At 42.5% G+C, this 17,743-nt stretch overlaps 1 protein-coding gene across 16 annotated transcripts in view; it reads left to right on the top strand.

The window, feature by feature from the left end:
- Positions 1-17,743, top strand: part of COL6A3 (collagen type VI alpha 3 chain) — a 111,037-nt gene that overhangs the window by 58,023 nt on the left and 35,271 nt on the right. For all 16 annotated transcript variants that reach the window (XM_083625614.1, XM_083625626.1, XM_083625628.1 and 13 more), the window contains 15 exons: positions 92-438; positions 2,125-2,203; positions 3,255-3,400; positions 4,334-4,426; positions 5,520-5,573; positions 6,438-6,509; positions 8,633-8,659; positions 8,792-8,836; positions 8,954-9,007; positions 9,392-9,454; positions 10,025-10,090; positions 10,213-10,266; positions 11,467-11,502; positions 13,128-13,190; positions 14,151-14,213. In XM_083625614.1, the coding sequence (XP_083481740.1) occupies positions 92-438; positions 2,125-2,203; positions 3,255-3,400; positions 4,334-4,426; positions 5,520-5,573; positions 6,438-6,509; positions 8,633-8,659; positions 8,792-8,836; positions 8,954-9,007; positions 9,392-9,454; positions 10,025-10,090; positions 10,213-10,266; positions 11,467-11,502; positions 13,128-13,190; positions 14,151-14,213 (1,262 nt within the window). The remainder of the gene's footprint in view (positions 1-91; positions 439-2,124; positions 2,204-3,254; positions 3,401-4,333; positions 4,427-5,519; positions 5,574-6,437; positions 6,510-8,632; positions 8,660-8,791; positions 8,837-8,953; positions 9,008-9,391; positions 9,455-10,024; positions 10,091-10,212; positions 10,267-11,466; positions 11,503-13,127; positions 13,191-14,150; positions 14,214-17,743) is intronic.

Genomic DNA, 17,743 nt, shown 5'->3' with positions numbered 1-17,743 from the left:
TTTTCTGTATGGAAGAATCCTATACACATTTGTGTAGGATGTATGTTCCCCTACGCGGTGTAACATGCCATTGTGCTTTTGTCTACTCAAGATTGTGACCTGGATGTTATACTCGGATTTGATGTATCAGATGTCGGACCAGGGCAAAGCGTATTTGCTTCGCAGAAGGTGCTGGAGTCAAAGGTCAATCACATTCTGAACACGATTACTCAGATGCAGAAAATTAGCTGCACTGCCAACCAGGCACCTCGGGTGCGGGTGGCTCTCCTGGCGCAGACTCGCTCTGGAGTTGTGGAAGCATTTGACTTTTCTGAGTACCAGCCGGAGTTGTTTGAGAAGTTCCAAGCTTTGCACAATGGTGGTCCATATGTCCTAACTGCAGAGACCCTCAAATCTTACCAGAACAAATTCAGAGCATCTCCTGCTGGAACCGTGAAGGTAAGTTTGGACTTCATTCTCTCTCTTTTTGGAGGGGAGGGGATGGGCTCTGGATCTGTGCTGTTTTTCAGTTTTACAGCCAGCACATAGCCTGGAAGGCTGAGTAGCCATAATACTAGAACTGCTTGACATGCTCTGGCAAAAAATTCTCCCAACTGTTTCATTAAACTCTTGCAAAAATGCAAAAATATTATTTAATAGCTGCAAGCAAATTAAGCCCCCCCCATTATTTTAAATCCAGATTAGTGGATTATGATCCTAATCTCTTGCTGCAGCCAAATATTGTTTTACAGGCACAAAGCAACAAGTTGTTCTTTGAAAGAATTTGTAAAATCTTATTTGCTTTATTACCACAGCACTATCCACTACTAGCTGGGTAATTTAGATAAAATCTGATTTGCCAAATAAATGCTTAAATGTGAAGATTAAAAAACCCCAAATGTATTCCTTTATAGCATTGATCTTGGCTGATTTATATGAATTAGATATGATCTATGAATTTGTGTCTGAATTTAAAGTGTGTTGGGAAGAATGGTGGGGTTAGGGCTTCAGTTCATGCTGCAAAATGTCTTGAACTAGCACTTCATAAGTTTTGTTTGCCTGTATGGAGTTATAGATGTAATTTTGGTGGAGATAGCCAACTTGCGTTGCCCTATAAGCCACTCTTCTGCCCTAAGCAGCCTTGTTCGTTTCAAACCTTGCCCTATCTTGCCCAAACCTCTGGAGACAGTCACAGTACATATGCCATAACTGGTATAAGGTAAAGACCCCTGGAAGGTTAAGTCCAGTCCAAGGCGGCTATGGGGTGCAGTGCTCATCGTGCTTCAGGCCGAGGCAGCTGGTGTTTGTCCGCATTCAGCTTTTTGGGTCATGTGGCCAGCATGACTAAACTGCTTCTAGTGCAATGGGACACCGTGATGGAAACCAGAGCGCATGGAAACGCTGTTTAATTTCCTGCCACAGTGGTACCTATTTATCTGCTTGCAGTGGTGTGCTTTTGAACTGCTAGGTTGGCAGAAACTGGGACAGAGCAATGGGAGCTCATTCCATTGTGCAGATTCGAACCGTCGACCTTCCAACTGGCAAGCCCAAGAGGCTCAGTGGTTTAGACCGCATCGCCACCCGTGTCCCTCTGCCATGACTGGAGAAGCTATCAGTCTACTTGCTGCTCCCAATTTCTACATCATCCTGCTCTCATCCAAGGCAAAGAGTGTAGAGGACAGTTGGCTTTGGATACCCTTGTGCCACAAGGCATATTCAGAAGAAATCCTTGGACAGCTCATGAACCACAGGCCATTTCCTGAATGTCATTCTGAAAACTGACCAGGGCACCTTGGGAGAACTACATGGCCCAAGGTTGCCCATGGCAGAGGGATGGGCACAGAGGTGCCTCCCTTCCCCAAGAGCGGGTTCCATTTTAGCTGTGCAGAATTCTTGTAATGCAGAGAATAGCAAACATGGCTCAAGCAGCTATGGCATCAGCACCCAGCCATGAGGAGGATTCATCTGAAAGCAGAATGGTTGCTACATTTCTCATGGCAGACCTTTTATTATGTGAACCGCCCTGAGATCTTATGATGAAGGACGGTTTATAAATCAAATAATAAAATAAATTACATTAGAGTGATGTTTTTTCATATAAATGCGTTTCACAACTGATGTATAATAACTTATTTCCTTCCTCAGGTTGTAATACACTTAACTGATGGCATTGATGGTGCTAGAGGGCAGCTAGCAGCTGCATCTGATGATCTGAAGAGAGAAGGTATTATCAACAATATATTTTGGAAAGTTGCATGTCTCTTTGCCTTTTCATTTGGACACCTCTTACTATATTGTAAGCAAATTTTGCATGAGGGAGATGGTTTTTGTCCGTGTTTGAATACCAATGGAAGCCATTTTTAATCAAGATGGTGGACTAAACATTTCTGTGCCGATTTTAGCCAAATTTTATATCTCATAAGCAAATTTTGCACAATGGTTCCTGAGATGGAAGAGCAGAATTTTGTCTGCATTTGGATACAGTTGGACACCATTTTGAATGAAGATGAAAGACTGACATTTTAAAACTACCCTGATTTGTTCTCTTTTGCCATTCTTTAACCACTGCGGCACAAGAAAGAGTTAATTACTAGCATTTGACATAGTAAGGCATTGCAAAGCATTTGACAATTACAAGAAAAGGAGAAAGAGCCTGGGGTTCCTTGCTCAGTGCTACATTTGCACTGTTCCCAGTCTAGTACAGCCAGAGGAATACCATATTCCTAGAGAATGAATGAGCCAAGGAGCCGTTTGGGAAGTTGTGTTGCTATACCGTCTTTTTAATTCAAGGAAGATGTGTGTGGCAGCATCGAGGAAAGGACTCTCACCATCCTCCATTATTGGGATTTTTTAGAAAAAAAGAAATGGTTCACAAAATGTTGAGCTGTGGGAAGAGTAGCCTGCAGGTGTCTCTTTCCAATTTTTAAAGGGCTCCTTAACTTCTGGGCCTGGCTGGTTCAACAGAGACCTGTCAGTGTCTGAATAGCAAGAACAACAATACAGCAGGGAAATATTTTCCAAAATCTGATGCTGTGGATTTCTGAAATGCCTGAGATGGCACCAGTAATTCGGTGCAACTTGGTTCTAGGCAGAATAAGCACTGAGAGCAGAGTGTTTGGATCAAATGAAAGGAGGGCATTAGCTGCCATCATCAGCATATTGATGGTGTCTACCCAGAGAACAAGGGTAGCACTTTGCAGAGCCGTACAGAATAAGCTGTTTAGAGTTGGTGAACAATCGCTTATGACTGATGGCTTTTTCTTACAATTCTCCAGGTGTCAAGGCTCTCATTTTTGTTGGGTTGGAGCGAGCAGCAAATTTTGACGAAGTGATGAAGCTGGAATTTGGGCGTGGTTTTACTTATAATCGACCTCTCCGAGTGAATCTGCAGGATATAGACTTTGAACTGGCAGAGCAACTGGTAAATATCTAAGATCTGTAATTTGCCTGGGTAGCTTTAGATGTATACTTTTATGGACTTAGGTCTGAACACCTGTTACACACCTGTGGTTTCTTCTTTGCACTCTTTTTGTGCCTAACTCTATGAGGTGACATTTCATCTAGCAACTTTCTGTGTCTCTTAGCTGCTACGTCAAACTAGTTCTCCTATGTAATTGTCCATTGGACTCTAATACTTAGTTACCAAGATGTCGTTTTCAGAATTGTTTGCATGCTGTGGTCCCAACCACACCTTCATTTAAAGCACTCGGCTCCCTCAGTGAATCATGGAACTACAGTTTGTGATTTGATGTTCCCAGGATTCTTTGGGGAAAGGCATGTGCTGTAAATGATTTCCCCAAATATTATGAGTTCAAGGTTTGTTTACTATTACATTCTTCCTTGACATTCTTCTGCCTATTTCAGCACAGTTGCTTTCTAGAAAATGTTTTCAGAGATGTACACCTATTCTCCAAGCTGTAGGTCCAGGTCAGCCGAGTACTGCTTTTAGCATTTTCCTGCTTTTTTCAGCTATTTTAAATTTAGTTGCCAGTTTTTAAAACATTAGTTTCTAAACTCTCCAAAGGAAATTTAGACAATTCATACATTAATTGACCTCTTTCATGTTATTGCACTTGCCTTCACTGTGAGATATTGTAAGGAGTCTGTTTTGACTTTTTTTAAAAAGGACTTTGGTTTGTAAGACAGTTGGGTGCACATTAGCATATGCAAATTTTATGTACATTTGTGTCATGGGCCTGTGCCTCAACTCCTTTCATTCTCTAGCAACACACCCTAATCTACTGCAAACATGGCCACTGAGGAGAAGGAATTTACTTGTAGCTCATGTGTCTTTAAAAAAAATGAGTTGATCTGTGTTTTAATTTACTAATGGCAATACTTACTTTCCTTACAGGACAACATTGCAGAAAAGGCATGCTGTGGTGTCCCATGCAAATGTTCAGGACAGAGGGGAGACAGAGGACTGCCAGGGTCTATTGGACCAAAGGTGAGATGTTTCAGCCTCATTGGAATTTCAGCCATTGGAAATTCAGCAACCAATTTTCTGGTTTTTGACCAGGATGCAAAGTACTACATAACTAGTTCCACACTTCCAAGGGGATATCAGCCCCATGACTAATAGCAGCATGGTTCTGAAACTGGGCGCTATCAGTGATATGGCATTGATGGAGGCAAGGTGGTTCTTCGGTTCAAAGGGGATGAGGCCAAAATTCCACTAGAAAAATTGCCCAGACCCCTGGCACACCGAAAGTAGCTATTTGGCTGACAGCTTTTCTTTCACAATGATCTATGCATCGCCAATGCTATTTTTCTAGAAAAAGAGGTGCCGGGACTCACCCTGAACGCCTCCTTTGTTCTCTTAGAATGGCAGTGAGAGGGGCCAGAACTGAATTATGGCAAATTCTGTATATTGTACTCATGTAGCCTTGTTTGGAAAGAATTGTGCTTCCAGATAATCGGTTCAGTGCAGTCCATTAAAATTTGCCAGATTCTGAATTGAAATTTCATTTCGACTGATGTGAAATTTCATTTCAGCATTGTTACCTAGGTTGATAAAGAGCAAAGTTTCTACTTTTGGCTCAGAATTTGACCATGCTGGGGACTGTGTTTGTAGTCCCAGGGTCATATTTCTGAGCTTGGCAGTGCTTGATGATGTATTGACAAGTTGAATGTGAATAGGCAAAGACTTCTGCTACGTTGGTCAAATTCTGAACATCTCATTGAGTTGTAATGCAAAGAATAATGAATAAATTAACACTGTTCACATTAGAGAAACAGGAATAGAACTTCAGGTGGCAGAGATAAGCTAAATACCATCTGCTTCTGTTATTATCTGACTGCAAGTCTCTAATGCCATAAAAAGAAGATACCATTGCTATTCATGAAAGATTGTAAAATTTGATATACATACAGAATTATTTACTTCTATAAATAGTAAAATAGAAACCTTCTACCCAGGAAGATTTTGAATTGAGATTAAGGGGAGGAATACAGGATATTAGAAGAGAGAGCCCAAGTGTATGTACTGTATATAGATGGAAATACAAACCATGTGTGTTTTGTCTTTGTGTGTTTTAAAGGGATCTTCAGGGGAAAATGGCTACAGAGGTTATCCTGGAGATGAAGGCGGACCAGTGAGTAAACTTTTTGAAATAGAAACTCTTTCATATGCCCTGAGAAATTAGTTGGTCTCTAAGGTGCTACTGGACAATTTTTTAATTTTTTTATATATTTCGACTGAGAAATTGTGTGTATGTTGTGCCTTTGCTGCTGTTTCAACTGATTGTAGTATAGTAACGATTTACTGTAATGGCTGAGAGTGCTTTTCTGTTTGATTGTTATCTGCTGATTTTGAGGTTTTTTAATTGTAACATATTTCAAATCAATTATTTAGTTGATTTGAGTTGTTTATTTTTATAGTAATCTGCTTCATTACGACTTCCTTGCCCTGGATCAGATTGTTATAGGATGTGTGATCTTTGTTCTATATTTTGTTGTTTCTGTGGCTTGTAAAACTGCCTTGTGCTCAGCTATGTAAAAAGGTGGTATGCAAATTAAAAATGAAATTATAGAATGAAAAAGCAAATGAAGGGGGAAAGGTGACTTTAAGCTTAAGGGTGTCTGCCCTTCCCCTCATCTTCTTGTCGTGTGGCTGGAAGGAAGTGGTTCCAGAAGTAAGTTGCAAAGAGCTAAACAATGGTAGTTAGTACTGTGGGCTGATCACCACAGGCCAGATGACTGGTTTTTCTCATCTGCCATTTAAAATTGGGGGGGGGGGGGTTATGGCAAATCCCATTTATAGTTTTATTAAAGTATGATGGAATTTCTATGTGAGTATTTAAGGAGAGGTGTCACTAGAGATCCACCAGGTGTTAGTTGCAGAAGTGCTTAAATAAGCAGCTTTCTAGGTAAGGCACAATAGCCAAGATAATACCCCGTCCATCTATGACTGAATGGACATAAATGCAAATTGTTGAATTATTCCTTTCTTCTCACAGGGTGACCGTGGGCCTCCAGGTATAAACGGAACTCAAGGATTCCAAGGTTGTCCTGGTGAAAGAGGAACTAAGGTATTGAAAGCAACAACCACAAATAGAATATTACAGAAATACAGAATAAAGCAGATGAACATCTGTCCATAGGCATCATTCCTGTTCACTCCAGCTGAAGATCAAGTATTGGTATTTTGCAGCAGATCCGTGAACACCCATATTGATCATGTGATAAATATTGGGTATTTTCAGCACATTGCTTCGTCTTCTTTCCCCTAAGCTCAGAAAATGAATGACAGTGATGGATGTTGCAGGTCTCGTCCCACTTTCCTGGGGAGGAAGCCCCACTGAATTCAGCTGAACTTCTTCTGAACTGATATCTGTAGGATTATCCTGGGAGGCTTCACTCATATACCCTCTTACCTGAGAGTAACCCCGTTGAGCTCAGTGGGATTTACCTTGGGGCAGGCACATAGAGGATTATGCTGTGAAACTTCGCTCCATAAACCTGGAATTGGTTGTGCCCTCACCTAAACCCAGACTGGCAGGGGTGGTCACCCTTTCAGCCCAATGGTCAGCCCTCTGCAGGCCACATGTCAGGGTGGATGGGGCCAGAGGCAGCAGAAGGCAGAGCAGGGGATACAACCTTTCTGCAGTAGGTTAGTTTCAAGCTAGTTCATTTATCTGCATGTAGACACCAGGCCATTGCAAAACAGGTTTAGCAGAATGGAGGGAACCCAAAATGACATCAACTCAGACCCAAGTAAGCTACAGGCAAGCTTTGCACAACAGACTGCATTCCACCCTGTGCAAAGGGAAGAGGTTTCTTCACATACAAAACCACTCTCACCCACTTCTGTCCTCTGTTCAGGCAAGTGAGAGGCACTGTCACAGTACAAGGACACAGTGCAGCCAGGGAGAAGCACTTGAGAAGCAGAGCAGAGGCCGTGGCCTGGGGGAGGGCAGGTGCTCTCCAGAGAGTTCTGGCAGCTGGAGAAAGAGGCCTGGAGAGTCACATTTGACCTCTGTCCCTGGCATGGACCTGAAGGTCCACATTCATGGTCTAGAATGTATGTCTTATTCTCTAGAGTAGAGTTTCCCAAACTCGGCCCTCCAGCTGTTTTGGAACTACAATTTCCAGCATCCCTGACCACTGGTCCTGCTGGTTAGGGATGATGGGAGTTACAGTGGTCTAAACCACTGAGCCTCTTGGGCTTGCTGATCAGAAGATTGATGGTTCGAATCTGCATGGTGGGGTGAGCTTCTGTTGCTCTATCCCAGCTTCTGCCAACCTAGCAGTTTGAAAGCAAGTAGATAAATAGGTACTGCTGCAGCAGGAAGGTAAACAGCATTTCTGTGCGCTCTGGTTTCCATCACGGTGTCCCATTGCACCAGAAGCGGTTTAGTCATGCTGGCCACATGACCCGGAAAGCTGAATGCGGACAAACACCAGCTCCCTCGGCCCGAAGCAAGATGGGCGCCACAACCCCATAGTCACCTTTGACTGGACTTAACCATCTAGGGGTCCTTTACCTTTTACAGTCCAACAACAGCTGAGAACCCAAGTTTGGGAAACCCTGTTGTAGATACTTGTTTTGAGCAAAGGGTCTGAGAAGAGTTGGAAAGTGGGTGGGCAGAAGGGAGAGCGATTCAGATGTGGGAAAAGAAAGGCATTTATTTGAGCAGTTTTATCCTTTCGAGCTACAGCACCTCTTGCAGCTCTTCTGATTATTCTAGTTTGTGCACTCTGGTCCCATGCTCATGAGCCCCCCGAGGGACTGGAATCTTCATTGTGCCCTTAAGAACTTACAGAAAGGGTAGAAAATATCAAGTTCTTCTTGATGCTGCAATATCCACTGGGCTTTGTGGCTTTCTGCACAGTTCATGCCCAGCCCCTCCAACACATTCCTATCAAAGTCTACTGAGACCTCAGTAGAACTCACTCTGGGGTAAATGTGCATCAGATTTCAGCCTTTAAATTTCATTTTATTTTTTTAAGTTGGGGGCACATTGAGCCACAACATTCTTGTATCAAGCAGTTTTTTGAGAAGTCAGTGGAAAAGCTGATAGAACTCAGATGATCTGCTGCTTCGAACTGTGGTGGCCCCTTGATTATCATTTGATTTATTTCTCTAATTTGGGTTTCTGAGGAACAAGGTTTTGCTTACACGAATAACCTTCCTTTTCTCGTACCTCTCTAGGGAAGTCGTGGATTTCAAGGGGAAAAGGTATGTAACCATTTAGAAATATCAGAAGGAAAAAAATGTGTACCATGCATTGTCTCCTAAAAACAATGCATTGTCACCTTTGTGTAAATTTGGTGGTTTGCCCTGTAATAACTGCTTTGTTCCCTTCTGCAGGGTGAATTGGGTGAGGCTGGCCTTGATGGAATAGATGGGGAAGAAGTAAGTTGCCTGGGAAACATTTGGTCATTTAAAGGAAACTTTTCTGGTTTGGAAAATATTTGTTTTATGTAACAAACTTTCATTAATAGATGTGAATAATGTGATTGTTTTTGCCAGGGAGACAGAGGCCATCCCGGTTCTCCTGGGGACAGGGGAGGCCCCGGTAGACGGGTAAGTTTTATATTATCTATTACAGTACTCAAAACACACTAGGGCAAATGTGAACCCAGAGCTGTTGCTGACACCCAAACAACCAAAGCAAAAGGCTTGCAACCTCAAGACCTCTTCAGATCCAACCCAGGCACCAACACATCTGATTCTACATCAGAAAAGACATGCCCAGTCTGAGGCGGGGTCCTCTTGTTTGGTATTAAAGAGGCCCTGACATAGATGCAAAAATTCAGTCCATTTTCCGTTTCATTAGTATTTTCTTTGTGGAAAATCAGCAATCGTCAGACAACATACTTAAAGCTGCAAGCGATACACTGACTGCAGAAAGCCATAGCTGTGTTGGGTGCCTTTCAGCTGTGTTATGATGTGGATATACCTTTGCAGGGTGCCAAAGGAGTCAAAGGAGAAAGAGGAGAGCGTGGCGACCGTGGATTGCGAGGAGATTCGGTAAATATGCTGAACACTTTTCAAGGGTTTTTATTTCAGACTTTAGACTGTGGCAACTGTCATGGAGCAGTTTCTCTGTGAAGCAGAAGGCTCTTGAGATCCAGTGGTGTGCATCACTAAAACATGCACACAATTTTGGTTCTTCCCCATCTCTGGCATACTATACAAGCAGCCCCTAATGTGTACATGGTTCCTGGGAGTCGGCCACAAGCTGTCTCAATTTATTTAGGTTTTTTTGTTGACCAAGTGGTGGCTCTCTAGAACGGGAACAGCTGGGGTACTGGATGCACCTTACTGCAGCGTAACATGCAGATGCAGCTACCTCTTCTGAGGTGACTGAAATTTGGGCTCCTAGAGCCCAACCCGCAAAGCAATCGAGGCATCAACCTTTGCTAGTTGAATCCCTTCTACTGGGCTGAGGCAGGGGAAATATATATAGCTTAACAATCTGAGATCTCAAGACATGTTAATTTTGCAGCACATGCAGCACATCATGGCTACTCAGGAAGTTACTAAAGCAAATGCTACCTCACTAATGACTTGTTCACTTTTCACTGCTGCTGCTTCCAGGGCACACCAGGACCTGATGTCACTCAGCCAGGAGCTAGAGGCCAAAAGGGTGAACTTGGACAAACGGTAAAGCTTATTTCATTGGATTGTCATTGCAATAAAAACTGATAATTCAAACAAAATGTTGTTATATTGATTACTCTTTGCCTATAAAGCAATAAACAGACTGTGTGCTTTGTCTGTCCCAGGGAGAAGCTGGAAGAGATGGACCAGCAGGTACCCCAGGAGGACCTGGAAGAAATGTGAGTACTGTTCATTTCCCCTACTGTTTAGTTTGCTTCTGGCTAATGGTTCCTAGCGTGTAATGGAAGGAAACAGCTTTGCTACACTCCATCAACAATGCATCAGGACAGAGAACTGAGCTTTGTTATTTGTAATATTTTTCATACTGTCCTTCATCAAGATTTGCTTCTTGAAAACAATTTGGAGGGGGTTCAGGTTGGTGCAGCACCCCAGTGTGGGTTCTTCTTATTTATTTATGTAGGTGCATTTAGAGCCCACCTTTCTTCCATCATGAAGTTCAAGCTGACATTCAGTAGGGTTCCCAGGTGGTCTCCTATGACTCGCTCCACACTTGCTTAGCTTCAGTAACATCTGAATTGTGCGCCTTCCAGCCAAGCTACTATTAGAAATCAATGTGCTGGGATTATAGTATTTGGTTGCTTACAAAACCAATGAGAGAAACTAGGGGAAACAGCCAGGTGTAACAAACAACAAAGTTGCTTCTGTTTGTGATGTTGTCCGTGCTCTCACCTGCATGCTCTCCTGCTCCCATGGCAGTATCATCAGGGATGGATTCCCTGCATTCAGTCGCCTTGAGCTGGTTGCTGCCTGAGACAGTTGAGCGGATTTCACACCAGCTTTGGAGCAAGGACATATTGGGAGGAACACATGGCAAATGTGGACTGACACACCTTCATCCAAAGATCTGGATATAACACTTTCAGTCGCAGTGGGCCCCAGATCTGAGGCTTGGCAGGAGGCCACATTACCGTGATGAAGGAGGCATGGCTCTGCCTGCTACAGGGAATGGTTTTACCACAAGAATGCCAGCTTCATTGGGTGGGAGACATATTGCCTGGTGTTATGAAGCAGGGTGTTCCTAAGGGATCTGGGTGAGGGCAGTGAGAATGTGGGTGCTGTCTGGGGGGAAGCCATGTCGTGGGCATCACTGGGGAAGAAACATTGAAGGAAAGGAGGGCCAGAAGCTGAACTAGAGGAGGTGTCGGATAAGGCTTGTTTAGCTAAAACATCTACTTAGCTCTGCTGTGATCTTCCACATGCCTTCCCACAAAGGAAGTTCAGAATAAGTGGCCTGTTTCCTATCAGGGAACCATGAAAGAAGACTGCAAAGCAGAGGCAGTGACAAAAATAGAACAGAGGTTGTTGCTAGAGATAGCTTCTCATTACTGTTTGTGGCTGTGCTTTTTATCGATTTGCAGGGAGAACAGGGCAGAAGAGGACCTCCAGGGATCAAAGTAAGTGCTAACAATCTACATGCAAAATATAATACTTCTACGCCATTCTTTCTTTCTTTTTTTTAAGATCCTTGATTGGGAATATGGGTTGCAGGACAGGAGAAGTTATATCAGATTTGAAGAATGCAAATGAGAATTCCTGCAATTCTGATATTAAATATAAATTTGTGAGGCAACTTTGCATTTAGGATAATTTGTTTTAGAAACATTTGCCCTAGAAGCAGCTGAACCATTTATGGATTATTATTTATTTTTTAGCTAATCATGTACACTGCTCATTTATACAAGGCAATTGTTATGACGTTTGCAGACATGAATATGCTTCACAGGTGGCTCATGTCTGAAAAAAAATTATTGTGAACCTATTAGTAATAAGACCTGAAATTCAGTGAGGTTTCCACGGTGCCCCCCAAAGGCATGCACAGCACATTTCATTCAGGTGTGCACCCATGGAATTTTTATTTATTTAAAGATGTACATTTGTTGAATGCATATTCATACTCAGTCATAAAGAACATTATTTTTATTCATCCAACAAAACAAAAGAAACTGAAGCTTAACTAAACTTACTTTTTAAAATTGACAACTAAACTTTACTTACACAACTTAAAAATGATACACAAAATACCAAATTTATACAGTAGTATTAACCAGACGTGCAGAAATATATGGTCAATTTTCATGATCTTTATCTTTAACCAGATAATGAGCTGACCCAAATTGACCAAAACGGATCAAATTTTCTTCATCTTCCTGGCCTAGAGAAGGACTCCCTCCCAGCTCCCTTACTGCTGCCACAGGAGCCAGTCACCCCAGGGATGCTTCCAGAGACTGATGTGGGCAGAAGCCATTCTAGCCATTTTATTCTGCCTGCATCTCTCTCTGCATTCCTCATTCCCCATTCTGCCTTTGTCTCTCGCCCTCCCCCCAGCTTCCCTGAGAATTGTGGCAGTTGAGGGAGCTAGGTTGCTGTACTATATGCTCTCCTCCTCATCATGATTCCTGGTTTTCTGAAACATTTGGGTGTCCCTGGCTGTACCTGCCACACCCCATGCACACATGTCTGGTGTCGCCACCCCCACCCCCCATTTTATCCTTGCAGCAACCCTACAAGGTAGGTCAGATGAAGCTAACCAGTCATGTCTGGTCCACAGCCACCCAGTTTGGTTCATGGAAATAAACCTTTGAGGAAAATGAAGCTTTCAATGTAGATACTGGACAACATTTAGGAAAGTTACATTTCATCTTTTAAATGCTAGACTCTAGCCCAGAACCCTGTTCCCAGCAGTGGTCGGTGCAGATATTTCTGAGAAGAGGCAACATGGAGGCAAGAGATGCCCAGTCCTGCTGTTTGAATATAGAAACTCCATGGATTTGCCTAATCTGCTTTAGGAATACAGACTCTCATTAAAAAGGAAGCAGAATTCACAGGGTAGGCCATGTATGCGTGGTTTGAGGAGCAAAGGCAGAGGCAAGCAGAAAAGTCTTCACACCCTGTTCAGTACCTCACCTAAGGGTAGTAAATTCCACATGTTGTGAAGAAGTGCTTATTTCTTTTTGTCTGTCCTTAATCTACAGCCCACTAGTTTCATTACACTGGCTACTCAATTACTCTTATATTTTAGGGAAACAGAGGCCCAGCAGGTACACCAGGATCTGTGGGAGAACCAGGTCCAAGAGGACCACAGGTGAGGAAATTCTGTGGCTTATTTCTGGCATTTCTGGCGATTTTCCAGGGCACAGCCCTGCTAGTCTGTTGTACAATATAGAACAGAAAGGAGACTTGTGGCACCTTGAAGACTAACGTGGCTTGAGCCTTTGTGGGCTGCAGCTGAAGCATTTTCCCAGGTTAAGAAGTAAACAGTGGGAGCCCAAAAGCCAGGAAACGTCACAGCTCAAATATATGCCCGGTAAGGTAAATCTGTCCATTCATAACAATAGTAACTGGTGATTCTCTCTTCCCCCTGCAAAGTACCAACAGAGGATGCTGTGAACTTTATCTTTCTGCATAATTTCTGGGGGTGTGAATTGAAAAAGTACCAACAGTGGAATTGCACAGAGACCATCATTGGGTCACTAAATAGTTAATGTTGTATATTTAGCCTACTGCATTGGGATACTGGTTTAATTCAGGTCCAGTGCAGACCAGAGCCGTAGCTGGGTGATCTTGCAGAACCATCCAGATTGCACCCCCCAGCCACAAACAAATTAGCTTTTCTTTCCACCTCTCCTCCAACCCTCCTCCACCTATTCAATTCCTCATGCACTTCACCTTGTAACGAATTCTTTCACAGAAAATCCATTATTTAATTTATTTTTATATTTTTAGCCAATTTTGGCCCCCCCCCTTACCTGTGTCCCTGGCAGGATCCTTTCTCACCACACCCTAGCCACGGCCCTGGTGCAGACCATTATATATTTACTGAAGAAATGTCTGCACAGAGCTTCTATATATTATTTTGTGGTGTCATGACATGGGAAAGTAAGTTTTTGTCATTTGAGATTTACTTATATCAGGGAAGAAATAGTGCCATGACCTCAAAAATTGAACCAGGCCTTAAGTTACTGCTCCTTTTTGTGTTTCGGCAAAATTCCATTTTTGTATTGAATGCTTTTTACCTCAGCTATTTGCTTTTGCTTATGTGCAGGGAGCGCCTGGCACCATCGGAACTCCAGGTCTTCGAGGAGAGCAAGGCCTGCCTGGTCCAAGGGTAAAATTCTTTTATTCTTCTTAGAATTGTAGAATTGTAGATTTGGGAGGAACGCTTCAGGAACACCAATTGAGAAAGAGAGGTTTCAGAAGGAGACAGGTTTAACACTGGTTAAGAAAGTGAAATACCTGGGGGTTAATATGACTGCTAAGAACTTAAACTTATTTAAAGACAACTATGAGAAATGTTGGTCAGAAGTGAAAAAGGACTTAGAAATATGGTCAAATTTGAAGCTTTCCTTGTTGGGTCGAATTGCTGTTATAAAGATGAATGTATTGCCAAGAATGTTATTTTTGTTTCAATCATTGCAAATTTTGTTTTTTTTTTTTAAATAATATTTATTAAAATTTTTCAAAAATACAAAAAATATCACTTTACGGGACTCCCCCCTTCCCCCACCCCTACCATATTCCCCTTTCATATTGTTGGTCAAACAAGTTCCCCATCCAAATTGAAACTTAATTTGTTTTACAATAAAAAAAAAAAAAGAAAAAAAAACCCAGTGTTCTTTCCCCAAGACCCACCCCATGTCATTCCACAATTTCCATTTTTTAATAAAAGAAGCACCCCAGATAATAGAAACAGAAAAAGTAGAAAATAAAAAAAAAAAAATATAATGAATAATAGACCAATTCAGCAAAAAATAACCAAGTTGGCAAGCCTTTGGAGTTTTAGTTCTCCCCCCCCTGTCCCCGGTTTAATTTCCCCCTGACCATCAACCCCTGGTGTCTGCCTGGAATTCTTAAGGCCATAAATCACAACTTTTCCCCAACTCCTTGCTGGCTTTTTCTTTTTTAAAATTAAAAATAAATTTTTTTGAAAATCAAAATTATTATTATTATCATTATTTTTCAAAACTTTAACTTCAGTCTTTAATAAAACTGTAATAGAACTCCCTCCATTGTTCTTTCCAGGTTGTAGTCTGATTTCCCTTTGTTCCGCTGCTAAAACGTTGTAGTTCGAAAGTTTGGTAAGTCTGCAGGGATAGTTGTTATTCAGGGGCAAAACCTTACGTTCAGTCCCAAGTTTGGTAAGTCTGCAGGGATAGTTGTTATTCAGGGGCAAAACCTTACGTTCAGTCCCTTCCTTTCTTCAATAGAAAAATCTATTGTCTCCTTTAAAAAAAACAAAAAAGAAAACACCCTGAAGACGAGATGTTATTTCCGTTTTGCAGCTTTCCCAGAAGATAACCAGTCCTGTAAAGTTCCATTGGTGTTTTTCCACTTTCCCGATCCTTGTAATGTCCCGAAGCTCCTCAAGGGGGATTGTTGTAACTTTGTTTCCTCTAATCCAAAAGTCAATTTGTTATCCATATTCGCCATTTTGTATCCAAATTTTAACAAGTTGTAGCAAATTGTATCAACCAGCCAAGTTCTCATAATAAAATCCACTCCGCTTTTCGACTTTGACAGCTATTTTGACAGCTGTCAAAATCTCCGACTCCTTTCACCAGGCTCTCTCTTCAGTCGCCCCGGTTCCCAGGGGGGGGGGTTGCGTTTCCCTTCTCCAGTTCCTCCTCCAGCACAGTTCTTGTAGTTCCCCATCGTGAAATTTTGGATTTTTATCAGCAATGCAAGCCTTTTTGGGTCTTGGTTTCCCCGTCCTTGTTTTGGAAAGTTTACAATAGGGAGGGGACTGACTTCCTTTTTGGATCCCCCCCGCTCGTATCCAATTCGAAAAAAAAAAAAAAAAAAATTTTTTTCCTCCTTTTGAACCCGATTTCCAAATTTACTCACGGGTTGTTGTTGAAAAGTCCGAATTTTCAATGGAAGAAGTCAGCGCTCTCCGCCGGATGGCATGCGGCTTCGCTCAGCAGGGGAAGCAGAAAACTCAAGGCACCACGCTTCTCCCCGGCACCCGATCCGTAGCCTTTAAAAAGGCTCCTTCACGAGTCGGGAGGGCGCTAACGGTGCAAGCCGAGTCTCCATGTCCACGGCCTCCGTGGCCGTGGTTTCTAAGGGTCCCCGCATCGCCGGTGCGGTAGAACCCAGCCCCTGCCGAGCAGACTCCCTCCGGAGCTCGGAGGGAGTCCGCCATTCGGCGATGGCGCCAACCCGGAAGTCCCCAATCATTGCAAATTTTGGACAAAATGGACCGTCTCAAGAAGTGGCAGAGAGACATTTCTAGATTTGTCTGGCAGGGCAAGAAGCCCAGAATAAAATTTAAAATATTAACTGATGCAAAGGATAGAGGTGGATTTGCCCTGCCAGACCTTAAACTTTATTATGAATCAGCAGCATTCTGCTGGTTGAAAGAATGGCTGCTTCTTGAGAACACAGACATTTTGGATCTAGAAGGTTTTAACAACGTTTATTCTTCTTAGAATTGTAGAATTGTAGATTTGGGAGGAACCCTTCAGGGTCATCTAGTCCAACCCCTTGCAATGCAGGAATCTCAGCTCAAGCATCCATGACAGGTGGCCGTCCAACCTCTGCTTAAAAACCTCCAAGGAAGGAGAATCCACAACCTTCCAAGGTCATCCATTCCACTGCCAACAGAAAGTTTTTCCTGATGTTTAGCTGGAATCTCCTTTCTTGTAATCTGAATCCATTGGTTTGAGTCCTACCCTCCAGAGCAGGAGAAACAAGCTTGCTCCACCTTCCATGTGACAGCCCTTCAGAGATTTGAAGATGGCTATCCTATCTCCTCTCAGTCTCCTCTTTTCCAGGCTAAACATACCCAGCTCCTTCAGCTGTTCCTCATAAGGCTTAGTTTCCAGCCCCTTGATCATCTTGGTTGCCCTCCTCTGCACTCGCTCCAGCTTGCCAAGATCCTTCACAATTGTAACTTCTTAAATGCTCCTTGTTTCTGTTAGTCTGAAAAGTTTCATTCAAAAATCTGTCCAGCAGAATTTTCCCTGTCAGGTAAAAAGGTTCCAGTTGGTGTATCTGAAGAAGTGTGCATGCACACGAAAGCTCATACCAAGAACTAACTTAGTTGGTCTTTAAGGTGCTACTGGAAGGAAAAAAAATTTTTTTGTTTTGACTATGGCAGACCAACACGGCTACCTATCTGTAACTGGAACTATGGAAGGCACCACATTGAGCCGCATGAAATGGAAGTCCATCAACCGTGTATCTGAAGAAGTGTGCATGCACACGAAAGCTCATACCAAGAACTAACTTAGTTGGTCTTTAAGGTGCTACTGGAAGGAAAAAAAATTTTTTAGGTAAAAAGGTGGCGTAGAAATAAATAGATACTGTAATAATAATGAAGCTGCTGTGATGTTATTGAGTAGCATTCGCAGAAATTCATTGCAGCAGTTCCTTCCACAAATTCTTCCAATGTTGCCGAAAACTGGAATTGGAAATAAAGTTGACAAAATTACCAAATATGAGTGCAGCATGAGTGCAGTTTGAAATTTTGGTTTTAAAGGAACTGCACTTATTTGCCCAAATTCATCTGGGGATTATATGAGTGCAGGATCCGGTTCTCATGGCTGCCTTATGTCCAACATTGCTCAGGAATTCTAAGAAACCAAAAAATCAGTTGAGTTTTGAAGTCAGTGGTTAGAATCAGTGCAGTTTTAA

Source organism: Podarcis filfolensis (assembly GCF_964270895.1).
Source record: "Podarcis filfolensis genome assembly, chromosome: 1".
In the NCBI taxonomy this organism is placed as follows: Eukaryota; Metazoa; Chordata; class Lepidosauria; order Squamata; family Lacertidae; genus Podarcis; species Podarcis filfolensis.
Note: the sequence above shows the minus strand (reverse complement) of the source record. Positions and strands in the feature narration are given on the sequence as shown.